Genomic DNA, 26,889 nt, shown 5'->3' on the forward strand with positions numbered 1-26,889 from the left:
TGGAGAATTCACCCACACCACTGCCTAAACCTTCAGTGTCCTTGGCATGATTTTTCTTCTTCAACATTTTGTACAAGGCATCACTAATGCCATCAAACCGGATTCTTACCTTGAGCTCATCTTGAAAATTCTCAAGGTCATTTCGGAGAGCCTCTATTTCTCCAAGCAGTTGTTGATAATCTTCATTTTTAACTTCTAGCCTAGATGCTAGATCTTCACACCAACACTCCTTGGTGCCTTCTTCTTGAGTCTTCAACTCTGAGATACATTTCTCAGATTCTTCAAGGCATTTTACCAACTGGTTCTTCTCCATTAAGGCAACATTCTTGAATAGCTTGTATTCATTCCTTACTCTATTGAGTTCTTCAAGTGCATTTACAAGCTCTCCTTCAAGGTCAACTTCTACTTCATTTTCATCTTCACCTTCACCATCATATAGATCTTGCTGGCTAGATCTATCTGCCTTTTTTGGTTCTTCCTCATCATCACTGCCAAACACATCATTTTGATGGGATTCATTTGCCTTATCACTTTCAGATGTGTTCACCTCATCTTCAGATTCTTGTATAATGAAGAGATGAGTCCCTTCTTCATCATTCCTATTGCAACAATCAGATCTACCTTTGTCATCCCTGCATGTGTCTATTGCATTATTCTTCTCACTCTCACAAACTGATCCAGTGGTTCAGGGTTCATTTCCATAAAGCTTCTTTAGTATATCCCATAGACTCTTTGTTGATCTACACTTATCCACCTGTGATGAGACATCATCGGTGAGCCCACTGAATATAGCCTTCATGGCTTCTTCATTACATATGCCTCTTATTTCTTCTTCAGAGCCAGTGGGAGAACAAACATTCCTAGGGATACCATTAACAACCGACATCCATACATTAAACCCTAGAGAGGTCAAGTAAACTTCCATTCTACAACTCCAAATAGAATAGTTTGAGCCATCAAAAATTGGAGTAGGTATTGACACTAAGAAAACCATTCTATCCTTAAGCCAGAATCTACCCAAGCAAGAGAAATCTTGATAGATAGGGTACCTACACTCTGATACCAATTGTTAGACACAATGCACCACTGAGAGGGGGTTAATCAGTGGTTCTCAAACTTTTTACCTTTAACTATCCTTGTGAAAGTATATTGATTAACAGATCTAGTTGAATGCAGACTTACCAATTAGTGAGGAGACTAAACACAAATGCATTCACACAAAAGGACATCAGATAACACCAATATATAGGAGGAAAACCCAAGATGGGAAAAACCTCACAATGAAATCTACTGGAGTCTACTGCTCCAATCCAACCTCACAATGAAATCTGTTACAATGTTTAGGGCACCAACCCAAGGAGCTACAACCGCTGACTTGTTTATGGGCTACAACCCAAAGGAGCTACAACCCCTAATTTAGGGCACCGACCCAAGGAGCATCAACCCCTGATTTAGGGCACCAACCCAAGGAGCACCAACCCATAACTTTTTTATGGGTACAACCCAAAGGAGCTACAACCCCTAAATCGAGCTACAACTAAGTGATCACAATAAACATTCAAATACACAAGTAATAACCTGGTTACAAAAGAGTTTTGTAACCTCTGCACACAACTTCCTTCTATCGGTGAGACACCTTCCCTGCTACACTGGTTCACTCTCCTGCTGCTCTCATCTAATGCGGCATTTCTAGAAACTTTATTGGTTCACCTTCACTCTTCTTCTGCTCTCCTGGATCTCCTCCTCACTCCTTTGTTCTTTAGTCATCTCAACTGTCTTCTTGTCGGTACAAGCTCCAATGAGTTTTCTCCTCTGATGCAGTCTAGCTGCTATACTGGTTGCTCAAACCATACCGGTTAACCCTTTGTTAAACCCTATCACCAGTTTAACTTTCACTCACTCAGTCACTATTCTCTTCTACTATTTTCACTCTGATTGATCTAACTCTCTCATGCAACACTCGATCACTTTGCAAAAGCCCTATCTTCTTCTATTCAGCAACACTCTTCAATGATTTTGGCTTCCTTACTTATAACCTGGTTTTCCCGCCAAAAGCCAATTCAAAAACATGGGCAGTTAGGGTTTCCTCATCAACCTCGAGGTAAACCAAATCTAATCAAATCTTATCTGATCTAATCGCCCAGACACCTATCTGCACATCACCACCATTTTCGTGCCTTCCAATACACATTTTCCAAATATAGAAAACATGGCCCTATATCTCGACCTGCATTTGTCAAAATGCCATTAATATCTTTATTTTTTCCTTCTTGAGGTATTCTCATAATTCAATTCCCTTTCTTCAATTCAGGTACCAACAACTCTTTGATTTTTCTCTGTCGTTCATTCTTCCTCGAGCCACACTCCTTTGATTTGAACCATAAATCACGGGATCCACATTAAATGCACACCTGTAGAAACACCTATTGCTACACGATTTCACCAACCTCTGTGAGCTTGCCACATCATCTCTATGTGGCATCCACATCGACCAATTGCCAGCTTGGATCTTCATGTCGGTCCATGCAGGATCACTGACCAAACACTCTATCGGTTCTTCTTATCTGCTAGTTTACTAACCCTGTCAGTATCTTACACTGTACCAGTTATTATTCATGTCTTCTCTTTTGCTGAACTGCTGGTGGAACTTCTTAACCGGTCACCAGACATGTCTACCCATAGCATGCTCATTCTCATCAGGTAGAGTCACATCTCTTAGCCTCTTCACTTCCTTACCGGTTATCATTCTTACTGGTAGCCATCGTGATGACAATATGTCATCATCCTTCAATGGTTTCCAACTAAGGCATCTGCATGCTAGTTTCATTCTCTATTTTTAGCTACACCACTTTGTGTCCTTCTTCATCAGCCTGAATAACATCTCTGTCGGTTTGTCAGGGTGACAAACTCATCACACTTCATCTGTTCCAGCATCCCAACTGTAGACACCTAAAAATGTCTCATTGATCATGTACTAATTATTCCTCTAATTGATTAAATAATTATTTAATTATTTAATTAAGTTAATTATTCATATTCTTCTAATTTCATATTTCCTCATAATTTTACTAATTATTCTATTTCTTATTCTTTCATCATTTAATCATTTTAAACATTTTCTAAATATTAATTAAATATTTATTATTTAATTAATTCTGATTAATTCCCCAATTTAAATAATCTTTATTATTTAAATAAATAAATTCTAATTTCTCAATTTCTATCTCAATCCTATCATCATCTAAATCATTAACCCTCTTCTAAAAATTAATTAAATATTTATTATTTAATTAATTATGATTTAATCCTTTAATTTAAATAATCTTTATTATTTAATTAAATTCCATTTCTAAATAATTAAATAGTTTCTTTAAATTATTTAATTAACTAATTAATTCTTCAGTTCCAAATCCTCAAATTCTAATTTCATTTAATTAATTCTTCTAAATTCAATTACATGTGCATGATTTCAAAAATCAAATTGAAAATCAAAATCAAGTTCTAAATATATTCAAATGCTAAATTGAATTAAAATAAATTCAATTATTTGATTAAATCTCATGCAAAGATTAAATTGAAAATCTAAGATAAAGTGCAAGCACATGCTAAATTAATTAATTCAATCAATTAATTAATTAAATCATTATCTCTCCAATCTCTATTTCCATCTTTTAGTTATCTTTTTCTAAATTAAGGTTTCTTTGTCATCAATTAATTATCCTCCAATCATTCTTTTTCTTCCTTCAGTTAGCTTTTTCTCAATCAGTTAACTCCATTAATCTATTCAATCTATTCTATTTTTACCTCCAAGTCAACAGTTCAACTATCAATTTTCATGTGAGCTCACCTGAGTTCCACCTCTTGATCAATTTGTTCCACCTTTCAATCAATCTTCTCCAATAATCTATAAATTGAGCATCCAATCTGCATTTTCAATCCTCCTCCTCAAACTTGGATAATTACTCTAAATCATGAACTTCGAATCTTTGTGTCACTTGCAGGTTACCAGCGCAATATCTAAGAGCCATCATACCACAAAGAAGAGAAGATCAATGGAAGCTATATGCGATCTTGGAATAGGGAGTTCTATTGAATGATTTTTCCTATTTTGCTTGATTGTGTTATTTCATTGTTTGTTTGTTAGAATTCTTTGATTAGATAGGGATTCATGATTTCCCTTTTATTCTAATTGATATATTGAATAAATATGAATTTTACATGCACACATTTTGGTGAGCCCGATGTGAACAACAGCTAATTTACCTTCTCCGTTCTTTGCGTATTTTTTGCAGGTCGTACGGATCTTTTTTTTTTAACAGATTTTGCACAAATTTTGAGAATAGATTTTCCATCATGCAATCGCACTTATATCGTCATGCAATCGAATAGATAGCACTATGCATTTGACCCCTTAGGGTCACACAATCAATCTGACAGGGTCACGCAATCACCCTTTTTAGATTACGTAATTGCCCTTTCCAGATCACGCATTCTCAGGGAAAATTGTTGTTTATTTTTTTATTTTGTCTGTTATATGATCTATCTAATTTTGTCTAAAATTGGATTAATCTAGAAACAAATTATTGTATTTCATGATTTGATTATAACAGTTTATGGCAAGAAAGGTATAGTTCAGGATTTTAGGTGCAAGAAGGACAAAGGAACAAAGAAGACAGGCCAAACGCTATCAAAAGGTTCTCCAAGAAGAAAAGCAGATACAAGAATCAGAAGATTAACTAGCCTTTGATAGATATAACAGCTTCGTTCTTTCTTATCCAGTTAAATATGATCTAATCAATATTGAATGGATGATGAGAGATTTGGCTAGGGCCTCACGGTTGGTTTTACAGGTTTCAGATCGGGTTTAATTTTCTTTTAATTTTTTCTATCTACTTGTCTGTCATGTAATCACCCTATTATTATTATGCAATCAATATGTTATCATCACGCATTCAGTCTGTCAAAATTACACATATTCTCTGGTAGGTTCACGCATTCGATCTGTTAGTATCACGCAATCACACAAGTATTGTCACGCATTCATTTTTGTCAAATTTTGAGTTTCTATTTTCTATTGGTTTGATTTTACTACTAATCTCCTGTTTACAACCTGTGGCGAATTTACAGAAAGGATCGGATTAGTATTAGATCAGTTGCATGCATCATCTAACACTTCATCTTTTGGTGCTTAAAATCAACAACAGTTAAAATGGACATACATGGATAATCTCACACTTCGTTGTTTGGTGCTTAAAATAAACGGGCTAAAATTGACGTGCATTTATCTCACACTTTTTCTTTTGGTGCTTAAAATCAACAAATGGTTAAAATTGACATGTATGCCTTCATATCTTGATTTGGTGTTTAAAATGGACATGCACATGCATATTCAACACCTAAATTTGGGTCATAAAACGAACGTGAATCAGGTTGCATTAGATTAAATCATATTTGTTTTTCTTAAGGTAAAGAATTTTTGTGTTTGGGGTGGACCTACTGTTGCATTAACTGACTTTCCACCTGCCTTCGGGGTCATGGGAGAAAGGAAGGAGGTGACAACGACATCCAATTTTATTTTATTCCACGTAGAGAGGGGTATCTTTGACTGGGGATTTCATCACCCCACATAGGTACTTCGAATTGAGATATGTTGGGGATATCATCTCTCCTAGCATACTCTCGAGTGAATTCTTTTGAGCCACTATATAAATATACTGGTTAGGCGGCTAGAGTGTTGAGTGAATTCGACGTATGTGGGGGCCTTCCCTGCACCAATAAGCTCAACTAAAGTCTTAAGTGGCTTTCTCTGATAATCCATCATTGGATCAGGATCCCTCAAAACATTTTACTACGAACCAATTTAGTTGCCAAAAACCCTACATTTAGTGATTTCGGGAGTGTGGATCGTATCCCATAGATACCCTTCATGTACCTTGCATTATGATACAAAAATCCCTCGGTTATAAGATCTTTGGATCTTCGGGGTAAGAGAGACTGGCATGCTCGAGAAGTGTGTATCGTGGAGTGGAGCCAGTGCTGCCAAACTCTCTATCTGTTCATTTTGTTTCGATGTTTTATTGTAAGGGCCTCATTTGAATGGTTTCCAATTTCCAACCTAAGATTGTATTATGTGCTTTTTTATGTATCATTGTGTTAGACTAGTATTGAGTCAGTCCTTTGGGCTATTTTAGGCCCTATCTTATGTATCTCTAAATTTTCTGAGATTGTATGAAAATTGAGTCAGTCAACTATACCTACCTCCAAGCAATTGTTCTTAGATTTGGAAAACTACAAAACTTGTCCCACACACGGAGTTACTGAAACCAAGGTCCATTTTTTAAAACAAAAACTCAAAGTTTTACAAACTTGTGACCCTAGGAAGTCCTTGCATAGTCCCCAGTTATGTCCTTATTATCATCCTAAGTCTTTGCATATAGTCCTGATTCACATCTTCATTGTCACCCATAGTTGTTACATAGTCCTAATTTTGAGTCTTCATTATCATCCTCATATACGTCCTTGTCTAGACTTCATATACGTTTGTCTTAGTCCATCATAATTTGCATAATCATCCTAGAAAGTCATACCCCAAACGTCCAAAACACTATCAAAGGATCAATAAAACTCAACCTCAACTCAAACAAGTTGGTCAAGTTCAATCAAACATTGTCACATTCAAAGAAATGGAGAAAATATCTTACATGTTGTGATCCTAGGTCCAAACCAAACAAGCAAACATCATGGATTGGAGTTATACATTTTGTAGGGAAGGTGGAGGATTCATCCCTTCCATTCCTATTTTGTCACCATCCATAGAAATATTAGTTCAACAAATCAAGACTTTGCAACAACAAGTGACTGACATGACTAGTCCTGACAACCATAGGGGTTGGCTAGAAAAAATGATGACAGAAGTGATGGCCACAAGGGGATCAGTATCAGACCAACCTTCTTCTTCTTGTGAGACCATTCAAACATGCCAACCTTCATTCGTCAACAAAATCATTCCTTCCTCAGTTCAACCAACATTAGAGTCATGTAAACCTTCTTTTTCTTTCAACCCACTATATCAATCATACCAACCACATCAACCCAAGATTCAAAATTCATTCAACCAAAATCACACCCCTTTCAACCAAAGTCCAAATCAAAATTCACATCAATCCAACATTCAAACCTCTTTCAACCAAAATCACACCCCTTTCAACCAAAGTCCAAATCAAAATTCATTCAACCAAAATCAAACCTCTTTCACCCAAAATTATACTCCTTTTAACCAAAATCAATCCCCTTTCAACCAAATCCCAAATCAACCACATCTATCCATCATTTCATCATCCTCTGAAGTCACACAAGACCAATCCATGTCATCTCTATTCAATAACATAATCTTTGAAGGGCTATCCATAACACAAATCCAATCTAATCCAAGTCATAATTTAGAGGATCTCATTCAAAATCCTTTCTCATCAGGCCAAAATGTTAAAACATTCCAACAATCTCCCATGCATTTCCAAACTTCTTCCCCATGTCAAGAGGATGATCCAAAATCAGAAGAAATGAGTCTTGAAACAAATAAACATCAAGAACAACCACTTCCATCCTACCCAATTTTTGATAAAGATCCCACCGACCAAGAATTTTATGATGATCCCCTTGCTCTTTTCTATTCCATTCATAATGATACCCTTCCATTTCAAGAAAAACGTGTCCTTTCAAGTCCCATCCAACATCCACCTCCTAAACAAGATCGAGACATCCCTTCCATATTTCCTAATAATCCCTTTCCAAGTCAAGATCAAAGCATACCTTTACCTTCATGTCCTAAACAAGATCCCATTATTTCTCCAAATCCTGATCAAGGTCCCTCCATTCCTTCATCTCCATGTCATAATCCTCCATGTTCTTGACAATATTCCCTCTCAAATGAACTTACCATTTCTCCTAGTGATCTCAATCCCTCTCCACAAGTTGTTCATGAACCCCTTATCAATGAAACCACCAATCCAGATCATACTACATAGAACAACTTATCAATGATTGTATGTGTGCCATCATCAAATGCTAATGTAGTGACAAAAACAAGCATAACACCAACTAATGAGATCAACACCTAGTTGACTTCATCATCCTCTTCAAGTGCATCAATAAAAACAGGCATAACACCCACCCATGTCATAACTTTGAAACTAAAATTAATTTGTCTCATACACCCACACTTGATAGACTGCAGGCAAGAGGACCTACCACAGTTGGATTTAGTTGAAAATGATAAGGTTATAGCTGAATTTAGGGGTTCCAAAGCTATATTTCCCTACGATGATCCACAAAATCCAAAAACTAATAAAATCAACATTGGAGATGTTGAACATGTACACTTAGTCGAGTCCTTATATCCTATTGGAACAAACATCTTTATTTGACTCTTCAAATAAATACCAATGAACTACCTACACAAAAATCCTTGATCCTATGAACATCATGCACCTTAAATGATATTATATCTAAGGGTTGGGTTAGTTTAGGATTTACTTTCCACATTGCATATCATTTTATCCAAAGCACTACAATACATATAGTTTCTTTCGAAAGCACATAATATTCAGAAGTCACATTCACAAATTTCATGGCATATAGCTTATGTATTTTCATATAGTAGCATTAATAAAACAAGGAAACTGTCCAAGTTGGTCATCTATTTGCATTCACGAGAAACAAGGGTCATCTCCTTTTTTAGATATTCAAACATGAAGTCTCTGAGGTCCTATGGTCATTCATTTTCAACATCACCCTATGACAACGCTTTATTTATGGTTGGGTAGTGATTTCACTATTTGAGACTTGTTAACCCAAAATCTATCAATTGCTATATCTCAAACATATTAAGACAATCTCTAATTCATTCTAGACACCTAGTTGATCATATGACTAGTGAAAAATCTAAAATTCTACTTCAGCGCCACTGTAATTGCCACACCCAAGTAGGTTTCATTACTTACAAGTCAAGGCAAGAAAATAAAAAGAAAAAGAGCTAGGCCAAATATTCATCTCAAGGCAAAAGAGAAATGATATATAACTGAAATATCATGCATACAAAATACGACAAAAAGCTTGACTATGGGAACATGCAAGTAACTCCATCGGGGCTATGAATGCCTACTAGCAATGGACCAATATTTGAGAAATTACAGTCTATAACCTCTTCAGAGCTCTAAAAGATTGATAGCAGTGAGGCTCTATTCGGGATTCTTTTGAAGTTAGGATAATCCATGTAGCTAGTCATATAGGATGTTAAGGATCTTTAGTGAACACAAGAGCGGGAATTAAGTCATCTGCACACACATGGGAAAAAGAAGATCAAAGTTTCAAGAATCAATGGGGAAGTTTTCCGCATCTCCATTTGTAAATCCTATTCACTAAGTGTGTTGAGTTGAATGTTTCAAAGGACCTTAAGAATCGATTGACTGCTTATCTATGAAATGTTTTGTGCCTCCATTTCAATTGGTGTATTACAAAAGGCTAAAAAAACACAGTTAACTTTGTTCAAATAGGAAATGCATCTTCATCATGCATATTGCATTAACGTAGGTCATGTCAAAAATTCATTGTCTCCACATGCATTCCGCAGATCATCATGCCATACAGGTCTACACACTAGGGGCATAACTGAAAAAATCCTAAAAATCATATAAAATCTTTCAAAAATCCAAACAAAATCAAATACAATCCTTAAAAAATCCTAAAAATCAGATAAAATGTCCTGAAAAAAGCCTTAAAAATCGAAAAATCAAAGCAAGAAAGCATAGACCATCCATCAAATCAAATCAACAACAGACAAACTCTCAAATTCTACATTCAAACTGATCACATGTATTGTTAATCAATTTATCGATCAAACTCTATCAAACATCAACATGTCTTATACAGGGAAGGGTACACTCAAAACCAGATAGATCGGTCTTACACGGGGTACTCACTCTTTGAAACCAGACATTCCTATCAATGATCACACAAATCAAAAACAACGACATAGATCAGTATGACTGCTCAAGCTAGTCTTTTCTTTATCAATTAATGGCTGGTCATGCTTCAAAACATCTGCAAAAAGTCCTAAAAAAATCAACCAAAAACATTTGCATAATGTCCTAAAAAAATCAACCAAAAACATTTGCATAATGTCCTAAAAAAATCAACCAAAAACATTCAAATATCGATCTACATAATCCAAAACATCGAAAAAGCTCTTGAAAAAAACTAAACATAAAAAAAAATCAATCAATCAAAAAACTTGCAATAAAATGTCTTGTGAGAAACAAATACCTTAACAAATATCCAGCAAACGCTTCGCACAAAGTTAACAAAGGGTACAACTATCTAGTCAAACATCTGCAATCAACTTATCAAACTATCTTATCAATCGTACCATATCCATATCAAAGTGATCATTATCTTGTCTTAAACAGAAGAGGACACACTTGAAATCAGACAGGTCAGTCTTAAACGGGGTCCACAACTTTTTGAGATCAGACATTATCAACCATCACATCAAGCAACTGAGAATGAAGGCACAAGGTCAGTATAGCTGCTGAATTTTGTCTAAGTCAGTCTTTATCTTTTATCATTTGGCGACAGATTATGTTCCTATGCAACTCAGGGATGTCCATAAGTGACTAGAGGAGCAATGATGGACATTATCTTTTTCTTTGTTTGTTGCTTGTCTGCTATGTGTTTTTTTCTTCAATGAGATATCTTTACATCTTAGTTCCTTATACCCTGATGTGCTGAGCTTCGTTGTTCAATAATAAGGGTTAGTGATAAATATATATTGTGCAATAAATATGTGACACAAGTTCGTGATTCGTTCAATTTCATTCTCATCTCATCTATTTATTGATAGCTTGTTGATTTCCCATCTTCTTTCTAAATCATATTCTTTTCTACACATTCTTCTCTCATCATCTCTTTCTAAATCAGTTTCTAATTCTCGTCATCTCTTTCTAAATCATTTTCTATCATCTAACATTGGTGTATTTCATCAATCTATTCTTTCATATTCTATTTCAATATCATCTTCACATGGCTTATCTCTATCTCTAATCAACTAACCATTCTTCAATCTTTCATCTCACGTTCTTCTTTTTTTCGAGAGATCATTCATGTCTTTAATGCACAAACAATCTCTCGAGGGGGCATTACACCCTAAGTATCACTGGGGCAGAAATTTTTTGTTTTCTTTGAAACAATGTCATTCCGACTTTGTCTCAAAGAGGGGCAAATGTAGACACCTAAAAATGTCTCATTGACCATGTACTAATTATTCCTCTAATTGATTAAATAATTATTTAATTATTTAATTAAGTTAATTATTCATATTCTTCTAATTTCATATTTCCTCATAATTTTACTAATTATTCTATTTCTTATTCTTTCATCATTTAATCATTTTAAACATTTTCTAAATATTAATTAAATATTTATTATTTAATTAATTCTGATTAATTCCCCAACTTAAATAATCTTTATTATTTAAATAAATAAATTCTAATTTCTCAATTTCTATCTCAATCTTATCATCATCTAAATCATTAACCCTCTTCTAAATATTAATTAAATATTTATTATTTAATTAGTTATGATTTAATCTTTTAATTTAAATAATCTTTATTATTTAATTAAATTCCATTTCTAAATAATTAAATAGTTTCTTTAAATTATTTAATTAATTAATTAATTCTTCATTTCCAAATCCCCAAGTTCTAATTTCATTTAATTAATTCTTCTAAATTCAATTACATGTGCATGATTTCAAAAATCGAATTGAAAATCAAAGTCAAATTCTAAATATATTCAAATGCTAAATTGAATTAAAATAAATTCAATTATTTGATTAAATCTCATGCAAAGATTAAATTGAAAATCTAAGTTAAAGTGCAAGCACATGCTAAATTAATTAATTCAATCAATTAATTAATTAAATCATTATCTCTCCAATCTCTATTTCCATCTTTTAGTTATCTTTTTCTAAATTAAGGTTTCTTTGTCATCAATTAATTATCCTCCAATCATTCTTTTTCTTCCTTCAGTTAGCTTTTTCTCAATCAGTTAACTCCATTAATCTATTCAATCTATTCTATTTTTACCTCCAAGTCAGCAGTTCAACTATCAATTTTCATGTGAGCTCACCTGAGTTCCACCTCTTGATCAATATGTTCCACCTTTCAATCAATCTTCTCCAACAATCTATAAATTGAGCATTCAATCTCCATTTTCAATCCTCCTCCTCAATCTTGGACAATTACTCTGAATCATGAACTTTGAATCTTTGTGTCACTTGCAGGTTACTAGCGCAATATCTGAGAGCCATCATACCATAGAGAAGAGAAGAGCAATGGAAGCTATATGCGATCTTGGAATAGGGAGTTCTATTGAATGATTTTAATTCCTGTTTTGTTTGATTGTGTTATTTCATTGTCTGTCTGTTAGAATTCTTTGATTAGATAGGGATTCATGATTTCCCTTTGATTCTAATTGATATATTGAATAAAGATGAATTTTAGATGCACACACCAACATGTCTTCTTTGTTGGTCCAGTGCATAACCCTGATTTCATGAACTAGAGGCATTCCTTCGATTCACTGGTAGATCAGGTGTGAGCCTTCAAACACCTGCCTTTGCCTCATCTACCTTATGTCATGGAACTATGATGCAAACTATGCATAATAGGATATAAGCTCCACATACCGGTGGAGTGACACCTTGTTATCAGCATCCTACAAATGCACTCATGTGACTTCCCTGTTTGTGCAACACATCTTCAAATAGGCACATGTGATCCGGTGTGGGTACTTTCACTGTCAATCATCCCTTCATATGGTGATTGCATCTTCATGTGATGGGAGTCCTATTATTCTGCAACCTCACAACATACCAGTGACCTATTCATTCTTCTCCTTCGGTGTTGATGTGATTAAGGGAATATTCTTCATCTTCATCACAAACAACAACTCAAGCACCTTGCCCATTGTCAACACTTCACTTGCCAGTTGACATACTCACCTTACTAGTGATATACAATTCTAGTACCAATAACCTTACCATTTCATTCACACAAGTCAGACACTAACTTGTATACTGGTGACACCAGTGGTCATTACTTTGAATGACATTCTCTTCTTTACCTTATCGGTGTTCTACAACACAAGGTGATATAAAAGATATCTCATTTTGTACTCCTTCATGACAGTGTTGCACATACATCTCTCATACCGGTAGACATCCCATACCGGTTGACATCAATGACAACCCAATACCAACAACATATATACAATATCATATTATACATACTCCCAAAATTTAAACAAACGTGGCGCATACGCGCTGTTTATAGTTAAGATAGAGCATACGTGCTTCTTACACCATAAGTACCCCGTACGTGCTTCTTATACCATAGGTACCCCGTACGCGCTTTTGATTGTTTAGGCTTGGAAATAGGCCTGGATGACAAAGCTACGGTTTGAAAGTTTGGTTTCCCTCCATTTCCCTCATTTTTGATGTGTTTTATTTTATCAACTTGGTTTCTCGACTTTGTTATCATCAGGTTTACACTTCATCAAGTGGGTATTTATAAAATTGCCACCATATTTTCACCCGTCTTCTGAGCTTTCTAACCATATAATTTTTTTAAAATTTGAACAACAATAACATATTATTATTGAATTTCTTTTACCAGTGTCTCCATAGTTCTTAGAGACATAGGTGCACCATTTTTTTAATAACTTTTGATATACTTATCCAAATTTAAAAAAACTTTATAAATTATTGTAGTGCACTTGAGTCTTTAAAAAAAAATTTAAAAATGTATTTTCGATTTTTTTAGTGCAACTTATGCTTTGCACACGAACAGGTACCTAATTTTCAGGATGTGCTCGATTGGAAAAATCATAAAAAAAAAATACTCAACAAAAAATTACAAAAAAATACACATCTTCTAGTGCTCACTCTTAACTATCTTTCTACCAAAAAATTTGTCAAAATAATAAATCTAACTATGACTTTTTTGATGCGCACGTCAGACACTATGTTATGTTTTTTTTTTAAAATCAAGGTCTAGTTTTTTGTGCGCGAATGATTTCACCCCTTGAATCTTATCCAATTTTGAAAATGTTTAGTAGTTTAGAAACTAGATTTAGAGTAATACAATATTTCTTGTCTAATTATCTTCATATCTTGAGTGGACGACTTTCAAATTTTGCCTCCAAGTTCAGGTTCACCTAATTTCAAAAAAAAGTTGTCCACTTATACCCCCCTTTTTGACCACCATCTTTGTTCACTTACCCTTGTCCTCAACATTAGTATCCTGTACATTATCAACCTTTACACTCTCTGTATTTGCCAGTATCTCAACATTTGTCTGTATATCTATATCTACAAGGGGATTAATTTCCATTATCTTAATGCTTTTTAAAATTGAGGGTGAAGTAACCATAATACCCTTTCCTTTTCCTTCAATCGAGATGTCTGCAGTATCTGTCTTAGATTCTGGTGAAGTTTAAAAACCACGGTTCTCTTCAAAGAACTTAACCCATGCCTTGTCGGTTTCCTTGATTATCTCATTTACTCTTCCTAACATAAGACTAATTATTCTATGTTTGTTGTTAAATATTCTCCTATCTGTCACCTCAAGTTTCTTATCCATTTCCTCTAGAGAAATATAAACACAAATAGATAACAACTCTTATATCTTTATATGCTTGTCTTCTTGCATTATTGATTGTATTCTAGCATCTAACATATCATACAATTGTGTCAGTATTTGGTTTTCAATTTCTATCAAGGCTTTCTTATAAATATCCAAATACAACAAAATTACTTCCTCTACTTCTCTTTGTTCAACATTATCTAAATGTTCATAATAAAACTATACATTCTTTAACATACCATCTTTAGTGATTTCATCAACTAATTCTACACAAGTATTTGGTGGAATGATAGTTACATTACTAGATTCAATTGCTAGATCAATGTCATCCTTCTTCTTCCTTCTTCCAGTATCGGATGGGGTTGAAGGTGTTTCTTTTGGTGCTTTCTTCTGTGCCGGTACCCTGATAGTAACTTTTCTAATTGGTTACTTCTTAGCCTCTACCTTAGTTTCTTCAATTTTCTTCCTTATTACCCTTTTAAATGCCAGGGGTGTGTCATCTTTAGATGTAGACTCTGCTACAATAGGCTCGATGAATATTTGTTGTTCTTTTCTCTTCCCGCCTTTCTCTGGGACAACATCAATCAATGCTTTGATGTCTAGTGAAACTTTTTCAACAAACTTACTTGCCTTACCTTCCTGATTCTCTCTCTTCTTTCGGTTGAGCTAATTTTCAACCTCTTGTGTCTTCTGCTTAGTAGTGCCAAAGGTTTTTATAGTTTCATCTATTGGTGCATCAATTAACATATGTGCATAAGAATCAAGAATCTAAGCATCAACTTTATAACCCATCTCCTCAATCCATATCTTCTAGGGTTTGACCGCTTCCATGAGTGTTTCATCTTTCTTAACCATGAAGCACATATCAATTGAACATTTCTCAACAATGTGCTTTGGAACCCTCATCCTAGAATTCATAGCCTTTTGAAATGCTTTAAAATATCCCCATACTTTGTCATCTCTTTGACTTCCCAATGTAGCAATAGACTGTTTCAGTTGCCTCCCTACCGGGATGTCAAATACCCATTGTCTCTTCCCAAAACTGAGAGTCTCATTGATGAAAAATAGCATTAAACAGACAATTAGGTTTCTATACTGGAAATTTCCTTTCTTTTCTCCTTTAATCTTTCCTAGGTTAATCAATAGTTCATCTAACATCCAACCACATAGATCTATCTTCTCATACTCCCTCATCATTTTATAAGTTGCATAAATGCAGGAGCTAGAAATAAAATTTAGTCGGTTTGATTGTGTTACCTTGTAACTAATGACCATGGTTCTGAATTTGATGTCTATATCGATGATAGTACTGATTCTCATTGATCGCTTGTCTGATGTTGCACCAGTAATCTTGTTAACCTGATCATTTGAGATTTTATTCTCTCGACGTTGTCTAGTCTGTGGTAAACTAGTGATTTACCTAATGGCCTCCTTTGTAATCTTATATGGTCTATCCAACTAGATAAACTCTCCATGCACTTTGCTCAAAACATACCTAACAATTTCATCTTCAAATTCTGGAATATCTAGAATGCTGGTAAACCCTAGATCAACAATATGCTGGTATTCAGGTTTAATCTTTTCAGAGTCTCCAATTAACTCTTTCAGGTACATGCTCTTGATATCAGTCGTTCCCAAATCCTCAATATGACAGTGGATGTAGGATCTTACATCTTCAACATATATGACTCCTTCTGGGACACTAGAAAAAGCTCCAATTGAATCATCTAGGGTAGCCACATGCGGATATTGCTTGAAAATCGGCCTAGGATGGTCCTTGACCTCAACTAGAGTCAGATTTGCGATAAAGATACGTGCAGATGATGATCTCTCTTCCATGATTCAAGATAAATACTTGTGAATCGCTGCAAGTGAAAAACTCTAAAGACCTCTTCCAATCATTGGTGAAATCGCTCAAAAAGATATCTGATCGCTTTGAGTTGCCCTTAATCACTCTGAATTGCTCTGAATGCAAGGTGATAAAAAATGAAGTAGATTCAAGAAAACCCTTAATCTTTTATTAACATCAATGAATTCCGGTGAAAGATACTGGATCTAAGTTAAAAATCTCCATGTCGGATAAGCATCTCCAATATCTGGAACTGCTTGACTTGCACTGATTAGCCATATGTCCAAATTTTCCACATGCATAACACTTAACATTCATTCTGCAATATTTTATCTTATGCCCATACTTATTACATTTAGAACATTGACCAGGAGCAAAATCAGGGTTATGATTTTCTCTATTTCTAAATTGCCTAGCCATGTCACCAAATCTATTACAAAAAAAACATCTAACATTAAATTCATAAGCATTAAACTTCCTTACTGGTGCCTTATGGTTTTGATCTTCATTTGCAGTACCAGAACTTTGTCCTTGTTCAAATCCAAGTCCATTGGAATCTCCATTCTGCCTTTGTCTCTTCAATAACTCATCTACTTGTGTTGAACTAATCTTGAATTTTTTTTTATACTCACGTGAAATAGTCGGATCATCTCTTAGAATTATCATTTGTCTCTCAAGCTCTTGTTCATTACTCTGGGATTGTACTAAATCAGTTCTCAACATATCATTTTCATGAACCAACCTACCACATTCTTCAAATTTGTTCTTTAGAGATACAACAAGATTTTCTTCCTTTTTCTTCTGGTCTTCAATCTCCTTAGACATTCTCATAGTTATAGCTTGCATTTCATTTCTCATGACCATGTTCTCTTGACTCAGCTTCTGACACTGTTCCTTAAGAGCATCTTTCTCTTCATCATCTTGATTTTGCAAAAGTTCCTTCCTCCTAGCTTGAATAGATGACAACCTCTCCTATAGGACAAGAATGAATTCCCTAGCAGAATTCAATTCATCTTGTAACTTCAAGTTCTTCATCCTTTCAACATCATAATCTTCAAGTGCCATCTCAAGTTGCTTTTCCAAACCCATATGGATTCAAGGTCTTCCTCAAGCTGTTAAACTTCCTTTGAGGCACATGGCTCTGATACCAATTGTCAGAATTCAAGAACACTAAGAGGGGGGGGGGGGGGGTGAATCAGTGTTCTATCATAATGATCAATTTTAACCTTATTAAAACATGCATACACCAACTGGTATACTAGTACATATAGAATTGAAAGAAGTAAAGCAACCAATAAGCCAATCATATAAATGGATACCATAACACACAAAATTATGCATGGAAAACCTCAAAGAGGAAAAACCATGGTGGGATTTGTGACCCACAATATCAATTCACTGTTCATATGAAGAGATATTACAAAACATAGGGGCTTGCACTTGTAGGAAGGCTTATAGTCTAGAGCACACTGCTCAATCACAAAAGGAGCCTCACTGTCTACATATAAATCCAAACAAAAATCTGGAGAAATGATTGAACTGCAAAGATAGCATCTTCTATGCCTGAATACAGTTCTGGTTAAGCTCTGTCTATTCCAGTCTGAAACCCTAAACCCTTTACCGAAATACCCCTTACATAAATATCTTCACATACATGATCTCTCTGATATATTTCACATCTCCTATCCATCCATATTCGCATCCATACCATATTCCAAAATGATCTAACCAACTGACCTATATACCCTTTACAATTTATCATGCCTTATGTCAGATTACAAAGATAATTACAATGTCAATATACATGTCGGCTAGATAACATAAATACATGAATATAAAAAACAATTGCCAATGTCGGATCCAAAAGATGTTGGCCTCTAATACCGATAACTTTACTCTAAACCATGTCGGCCTGCATTACCTATGACCAAAGAATTCCTTCCTCCTTGCTAGTGTTGGTGCCGGTGCCAGTGAAGCATCTGTAAAGTGCCGGTCGGTACACGACTAACCCAAAATATGAAGCCAGAAATAATTTCCATGTTGCCATCAATGACAACATAGTGAAACCAACCAATTGAGTGTCAATTGCCAACATGGATCTAATGAAAGAAGAAATCTAAGTTGTTGAGATGGAGTAAATGCAATCACCAAGATGTGGTAGAACATTGAAGGGGCCATGGACAATGAAATAAGAGGTCAAAACCATCATGTGTGGTCAGCCAACTATTTTCACTATTTAGAGACTCCTCAGATCAGTTATAAGGCATTTATCCTTTCATTAATTTGTCATGTCTGCTGGTAGAGAAGATATAGGAGAAAGATGTAGATGAAATAATGCAGAAACAAAGTCCTACTATGTTTCAACCTTCTAGTTCCTAGTTATTCTACGTTTTCAATAAAATCCCTCCTCCTAAATGTTAGGAGTGGGGTGATTGTAGTGGTTAGGTAGTTGAGTAATTGAGATCTATAAATTCTTCTAGTCTTTCTTAAAGAGCTGGTTGGAGAAAGCATGTAATTTTTCTACTTACTGTTCTAGCATTTGAATAAAGATTACTTTTAGCTCTAATTGTTATCAACATGAAGGGTGATGTGATTATGTGTGTGTATCATTTGAGATTAACCTTAACAATTGAGAAGATTCATCCAAGGGGGCCCAGTTGGAGAGGATTCTATGTATTTGTTTTTTGCGCATTTACTTTCTAGTTACTTTCATTCTGTTTCTGGTAGTTTTAGTAGTTGACTACTACTACAGCCATAGGACTGTAGCTTTGTGACTATTCATGCGATTGAAGAAGAGAAGAGTACTTGTATTAGTTAGTTAGAAGGATTGTTATTTCAGAATTAGTTTTAGTTGAGTCCTTTTGTAATTGTTTGACATCAAAGTACATTAGGAGTGCTTTCCTTATAATGTTCATTTAAGCATTTTAGTTGTTTGAAGTTAGGATAGCATAATTTTTAAAACTTTCTACTGCACAAATAGTGCTATAACATTTCAAGTCACATGTCCTTGGGTCTGATAAGATAAATGAGCTTTAATGATGGAATATGATGGCTACTTGGTAAAGATATCATGTCTCTGAGTTGAGGTGTCATGCCCAATTATCTATCCATTGTTTGAGTCCAATAATTGTCCTTCATTTTTTCATGTTTTTGCCTTATTGAGCTTGTAAAATTATATTCTCTAATGCATTCAAGAATAATATATTGTCATTACTAAGTGCTTCTACATATGAAAGATCTGATATGCTAATCTCTCATGAGATTGTAGAACTCACATGTACATTTATAAAACTTTCATGTTTCCACCTTTTCCAAGTACTAAATAACTCTATGACGTTATGCACATTATAGGAATTCAAATCTTCTAAGAATCCTAGCAATTTTATCTCTTGCCTACTTGCTCCCACATTTGGATCTTTATGATGTATGCATGTTATAAACTGTAAAGGTATAATCTTTAAACATTTAATGAGGCTAGTTATTGTCTACCTACTATCATGAACCATAGTCTCACAAGATCACTACATGAAAACTAACTCCAATACAAACCCTTGTATAAGAATTCACCCAAATTGTAAGAGATGAATTATGAATTTAAGGGAGTGTCCACTCCATCTAACATCATATCTTCGTTTAGAGAAATATATCAAATATAGATGATCTTGGATATATAAATATGGAACACTTCTTGTAAATGATATATTTAGATAATATAAAAACTCATGCAAGTTGTATTATTTATAGTGGGGTACTCTAGAAGTTGTTTCTTTCCCTACATCTATCTATTCCCTTAAATTAGTTATTACTTATATAAAGAATTATGATCCCAATCTCAAACAAAAACTATTTGCCTTTCTAATCAACTATTCCTAGATATCATGCAAGAGGGAATTGAGGAGACATTTCCAATTTCTCATCATGCAAAATATACTCCAATAACTATTATTGAGGTCACTTAGACTTAACTTGGATCCTAACCTATGATTAAAGGTCCTAAATGAAAGTTAGTTGGCAAAAAGAAGGTTCTTTTCCTCAAGATTGCCTAAGGTGCCAATACAAAGTAATTTCTAAACATAAATAAAAAAAATTATCACACTTTTAAATCTAGTGGTAGGAAATCAATTTCTAGGGAATTTTGACCTTGGATGTTTGATTCATGACTATCATCTTTGAAAATAAAGAAAAAAATTATTGGGAAAACCATATCAGTGAAACCTTACATAAGCAATTATTACAAGTTCAAGATGCCAAAATTTCTATATAAATTCATATCTATTTTATCAGATAGCAAGGAAAGCTACTTACGCTGGAGTCATTAAAGATGGAATTATTTTCCTAGGGAAAATAAGGTTTATGTGTTGGCATTTTTGATGATGTTGTTGTGATTGTCATTGATGGACACACACTTGCTTTGAGATCACTTTTTGCATGTATGAGTTATGCTCAACCGGTATTTGTCCCAACCGGTATTATGTATTATAGTCTTTAGACTATTGGTGTTTTGCAGAAAGTGTTTACCGATCCCAAGCGGTTCGAGGATCTCAAGCGGTACAAAGGAACTGAAGTGGCAGTTATCATTTTCCCAGTCTTCTTTTTTGTCAACCGGTAATCGGTAATAGATGTGAACCGGTAATAGGTAAATGTATGAACCGGTATTACTCTGTGATGAGTTACCAACCGGTATTATTTTTGTGATGAGTTATCATCCACCGGCACTTTGGCGGTGATTTTGTGTCGTGTTTCCAAATGTGTCTTGATGCACTAAACCTAGGAACTTGCAATGTAATCCTATTGGACCGACATGAAATTAGATTCCTTTATAAGTACATCATGTCTAGGGTTTTAGATGTTGTTAGGGTTTTGTGTGGTTGATGAATTTTTTGCATGTGCGATCACAGAAGAAGATTAGGTCTATGTGAAGAAACAGAGTGTGAAGATATTGAAGACTGAAGTAATGCTGAAATGCATTAACAATGAGTGATCAAGGATCTAACCAAGCATACTGTGCTAGTATTTAGATCACTCACTTGTTGATTACTTACATCTTCGACAAGTCTATAACCCTTAACCGGGTAGGCCTGGCAAAGCCTTTGTAAATCCTCTAAAAAGGTGGTTCACAACTGTGGATCTGAAATCCTCTCACAAGGTAGTCTTTAATTAGACTTATCTCCTAACAGAGATTGAGATTCCTAACAGGATCTGTTCTAGTAAAGAACATTGTATGACCTTAACTGGTCTGGTTATTATTCTGCAGATAGTTACTTGTGAGTTTCATCTCACCGTGGTTTTTCCCATTTGGGTTTCCACGTCAAAATCTCTTGTGTTATGGTGATTGTGCTTTTGTGGGTGAATTCCTTATTTGCTATTTGGTTTGCATTTGTGTTAACTGATTTGTTAGTAAAACTGTTATACCAGTTTACTGCTAAACTGTTTAAGTGTTTAAGTTCAGTATTTTTTGGTATACCAATTCACCCCCCCCCCCCCCCTCTTAGCATTCATCATTATGACTCATATCCTTAATTAGATTCAAGGAAAGACAAAAATATTTTAAAAGAGAATAAAAATGTTATGTTCTATTTGATCAAATTGATAGAGAAAATATAGAGAAATGCCTATCTCTAGAGGATACAACTACAATTTCCAAATTAGGAAATTTACCTTCATCTAATTTCTAACTTTTACATTGAATTTCTCCTCCCTTGCAAACTTATGTGCAATATGTTCAAGATGCCAAGAATAGGGGAAAGAGTTCAAAGAGTTCATTCATCTCTTGTTGAAGTTTTAACATGGCCTAATATCACTACCAAGAAAAGAAAGAGGGTTTCTAAAAATCTAGTAATGGATTTGTAGACAATTCCAACAATGTTAGACAAACCACCTCAAGGAAAGAAAACTATAGTTATTTATTGATTTATATCAATATATCAAAGTTGAGAATAAAAAATTGGTACTTTGGTGCTAGACAAAGATGAAGAGATCTCCAACCATTTGATTATCAAGTGTTGAAGGTTAATTTTGGAGTATAGGTAAGAAAATTATAAATTGATAAAATTCAATCTATCATTACTTCCATCACTTGTAAAATGAATAAGTTATTAGAAAAAGAAAAATCTAAATTAAAAGGTGACTCAATTGACCTCTTATGTTAAACACCTAGTTATACCTCTTCAATATTCTCTTGAGTGTCATGAGCATCTCTTAACAATTGATGAGATGAAATGTATTTCTAATGCAACAAAGCAATGACTTAATATATTACTAGCTCATGGGTCCAAGGCTATTAAAGATTCCACAACCATACATTAAAGAGTTAACAAAGATATTGAGCTACTCAAAGTGTTGGTGATCAAGTTTCATGAATAATTAAAAAATAGAAGTAACCTCATCAAATCAAAGATATGTTCAAATTTGATTTTAAATTTTTTATGCCTAAAGACATTCTAGATAGAGAAGATTAAACTTTGTTAATAGAATAGATATAAATAATAAAGAAAATAGTTGATTTTACAAGGGAAGAAATATTAATCTGTAAGGTATGATGGAATTGGTTTAAGGTGGTCATATCTAAATGTAGATATTGTCTTCTCACATTTCTTGTATGATTTAATTGTATAAATATATTATATGTGGCTAGATAGATCATTACACACATTTCACATGTTTAATTTATATTCTTCATTGAACAACAAAATGACATCAGTAAATAGCAGCACACATTATTTTATATTTTCTTATTAATTAAAATTTATTTAAAAAGTGCTTGCATATTATTGGCAAGTCAAACTATCATTTTGTATTGGTCGGTTTCTTTCTTGTGTAATCAGATCTAAGTTAATATAAAAATGTATATAATGTAGGTAATCAGATGTAAGTCAATAAAAGAAAGGTTGGCAATAGTGGGAGTGAGTGATTGTGAGTAAAGGACTGAATTGATTTTCATTCCTATAGTTTAAAAATAATTCAGTTAAATCCTTGATTTCTTAGGACCTAGATAAGCATAATTTTAAATGAAAAATGTTATCATGAAGTTTTCCTATTATTAATAAGCAAAATTTTATATGTAAGATGAAGATTTGGATAAGACTATCTTATTTATATTTATTTATATGTAAGTTTAAATCATAATTAAAGTTAATAAAAGTTAGAAAACAATATATTTAAAGGTTAATTTTAGAAGTCAAATATAACTTAATATGAAATTTAGATTGAGGATATCAATGAGGACTAATGTATAGTTCAAGTACATAATTTATTCATTAATGATCAAAAGTATAATCTTCTTATTATCATAAAATTTGAATAGATTTTGAATAAATTTCAATTAGCATGAATTTGTTCTTTGATATGATATAACTTAGTACAAAGTGTATGCAAAATATTGTAACTCGTCTTTTCTTTCTATCTCTAAGCCTATTTGTAAAGACATTATTTATAAATATCTTAGTAAAGTTGTTGGGTCACTAAGATTGAGTTCTTTTGGGTCAATAATATGTCTCATGTGTTGGTTATGTGTGTGTGTGTTGGTTTTATACATACATACATACATGTACATGAATCTATGTATGTATAAACATATGTGTGTGTGCACACACACACACACACATGCACATACATAGATACATAAATACATATATATTATACTTTTCAAAAATCTTACTCCAAGGGCTATGATCCTATGAAATATCCTATCATGGTGACTGCATTTGATGGTCCAACCATTATTTCCAAAAAATAGAGAAAATGTTGAAATCTAAATGATCAAAAATAGGGAAACATAAAGGGATTTGAATGAAGAATCTTTATTCCTAGAGGTGTTTTGAACAGTGAGCTCCATCTTATCAATTATGCTACCCAGATTGTTCATAGAAGTGTCCATTTCTTTCCCCTCCTTATTTTCTTCCATCTCTTTAACCTTTTTTTTAGTGGCAATAATTTTACCACCATGCTTTCAATGGCTTCTGCATTATTAATAGCAACAACCAATTCTTCAACATTTTCCATCAGGGGTTTCTTTCCCACCGTAGCTCTTTTGACAAACATAATATCTTTCTTCAAGCTACCAATATCCTTCACCGTCATTCCAATAGTCTCATAGAAGCCCTTTATAGTCGCATTATCACCAACACAGTCACTAATCTTGCCACTTTTGTCTTCTTGCTCCTCTTTCTGCATGTCTTGGGCATTCAAACCCTCCATGTTGTCTGTGGCATGATTCTCCTCCCCCTCCTTATCTTGTCCCTCATCTTTTTATTCTCATCTACTTCTTCTTTAGAATCAATCAGGATTTGGTTGATTTCTTTATTGCTTTCCTTACTAGTCTTCTTCCTCTACATTTTCTTTCCAGTGACTTTCCCTTTCTTTTTTTTGATAAATTTCCCTTCAAAGGATTCAGCTTCAGAGTCTGAAATTTCTGAATCCACCACAATCATTTTCCTCTTAGCCTTATTCCTGCTTTTTTTGCTATTCTCCTCTGAGTCTCCCTTAGTCTTTGAATCAAAGTTGAAGTTGCTGGCTTCACTCTCTGTGTCCTCATTTCTAGCATATTTTCCTTTTATGGGTTTTTCAATACTCTTCCCTTTAAGCACTTTATAGACCAGAGCCATAAGACCCTGGTGCAAGGCATGGTCACCTTTAGGATCTTTCTAAATCTCCTTGATAGTGTGGTCCATAGAGCAGGCCAGGTAATACGGCAAACTCACCTTTTCCTTATGGTAAAAATGGTTTAGGAAAACAAAATGGTGACCATATGCTCTAGTAAACCTCACATCCAACATAATATAAGTAATAGTGGAAAATAAAACAAACCTCCATGGCCTACATATTCATTTCGGGGAATGATAGGAATTGTCAACTTTAACCATTTTCTTCCCCTCATCATCTATTACAGGGAAATTGTTTGCATCTTCATCAGATATGCTACAATCCCTATAAAAGTTCATACCCTCCGTGATCATCCCCATAGCTTCAACAATTATATCCTCATCTAAAGTCATCATCTGGGACCCGACCAAGATTTTACCATTCCTCCAGTTCTTGATAAAGTGTTTAGTGACCGCAAGATCTTTCCCACTAAGCCTCTCCATAAACACACTTAAACCCCCCTCTTGAAGGATATCCCACACTTTCCTATTCTTCCTCCAATCCGAGCAGGAGGTAGGTTCAAACCTTTTTTTATTACCTCCCATTTTTCCTTCACTGTCTTTGAATTTACTTCTCTCAACTACTAATTTTCTTCTCTGGTTTCTGTGGATGCCCTAAAAAATACCTAGAATCCGTGCCAAACAATATTTGATGGTGTCACGTAGCCCCATCTAGATACTGTCTAGATCGAGTAGAGATTTGATATCACATGCGAGCTCACTCTCTCCATAACTAGTGATAATATCTTTCATTTGGCAAGCCAGGTTGGCTGTCCAATCTACACGTGAGTTTGCTTCCCTATACACATGTGTAAAAACACACATTTCAAATTCCTCACTAATTTTGTTTTCCACCTTAATAGCATTGCTAATAGTCCAAGAAGGGGGGAACTTCTTATTCAAACAATTTATTATATTTAGTGAATCTCCTTCACACCAGACTTTAGTGCATTTGGCTTCCTTAGCCAGGACCATACCATGATAGGCAACCATAGCTTTAGCTACATGATTTGTCTGATTACCAATGGGTATACTTTTCACAATTCTACATCTTCCCCATTCGTCGCTAAGGGCCACCCCACATCCTACTTTCCCAAGATTGCCCTTTGATGCACCATAAAAGTTTATTTTCATTCAAACATTGGGCGGGCTCTCCCATATCACTCCCTCTCTAGGATCATTCTGAAGGTGTTCACAAACTTTTAGTCTCCACTTTTTGAAAATAGCTTGATCATCCTTGTCTTGAGGTTTTGCAATACCACCTATTATATTCATATTTTCCACTATATTTCTTTTAATTTTCTCAAACGCAATTTGAGCCTTAGACACCTTCTCTCTAAAGACTCTTTCATTCCTCTCTTTCCATATACCCCAACACATATGGGGCAGAGCAATTTTCCACAACAAAGTAGTAAATTTGTTCTTTGAAGGATGGAACCAGGAATTAAAAACCTCTTGAATTGACTCTGGGAAACTCCAACTAATTTTGAATTGATCCAGACATCTTCCCCAAACCTCAGTAGAAAAAGGAGAGTGAAAGAGAAAATGGTCGGTGGTCTCCTCATTCTGCAAGCAAAGAAAATAGACACTTGGCATACACATACCTCTTTTTCTAAGGTTATCAATAGTTAGAATTTTATCTTGAAGGGCTATCTAGAAAAAAATATTGATCTTAAGGATAAGGCCTTTCACCCAGGCCTTG

General features: G+C 34.4%; 1 protein-coding gene across 1 annotated transcript in view; it reads right to left on the minus strand.

Moving 5' to 3' along the window:
- LOC131056584 (LRR receptor-like serine/threonine-protein kinase EFR) overlaps positions 1-24,744 on the minus strand; it is an 89,561-nt gene extending 64,817 nt beyond the window's left edge. The window contains exon 1 of the mRNA XM_057990889.2: positions 24,487-24,744. Within this exon, the coding sequence (XP_057846872.2) occupies positions 24,487-24,744 (258 nt within the window). The remainder of the gene's footprint in view (positions 1-24,486) is intronic.
- Positions 24,745-26,889: the final 2,145 nt, after the last annotated feature.

The sequence above is a fragment of the Cryptomeria japonica genome, chromosome 8 (genome assembly GCF_030272615.1).
Source record: "Cryptomeria japonica chromosome 8, Sugi_1.0, whole genome shotgun sequence".
Classification (NCBI taxonomy): Eukaryota; Viridiplantae; Streptophyta; class Pinopsida; order Cupressales; family Cupressaceae; genus Cryptomeria; species Cryptomeria japonica.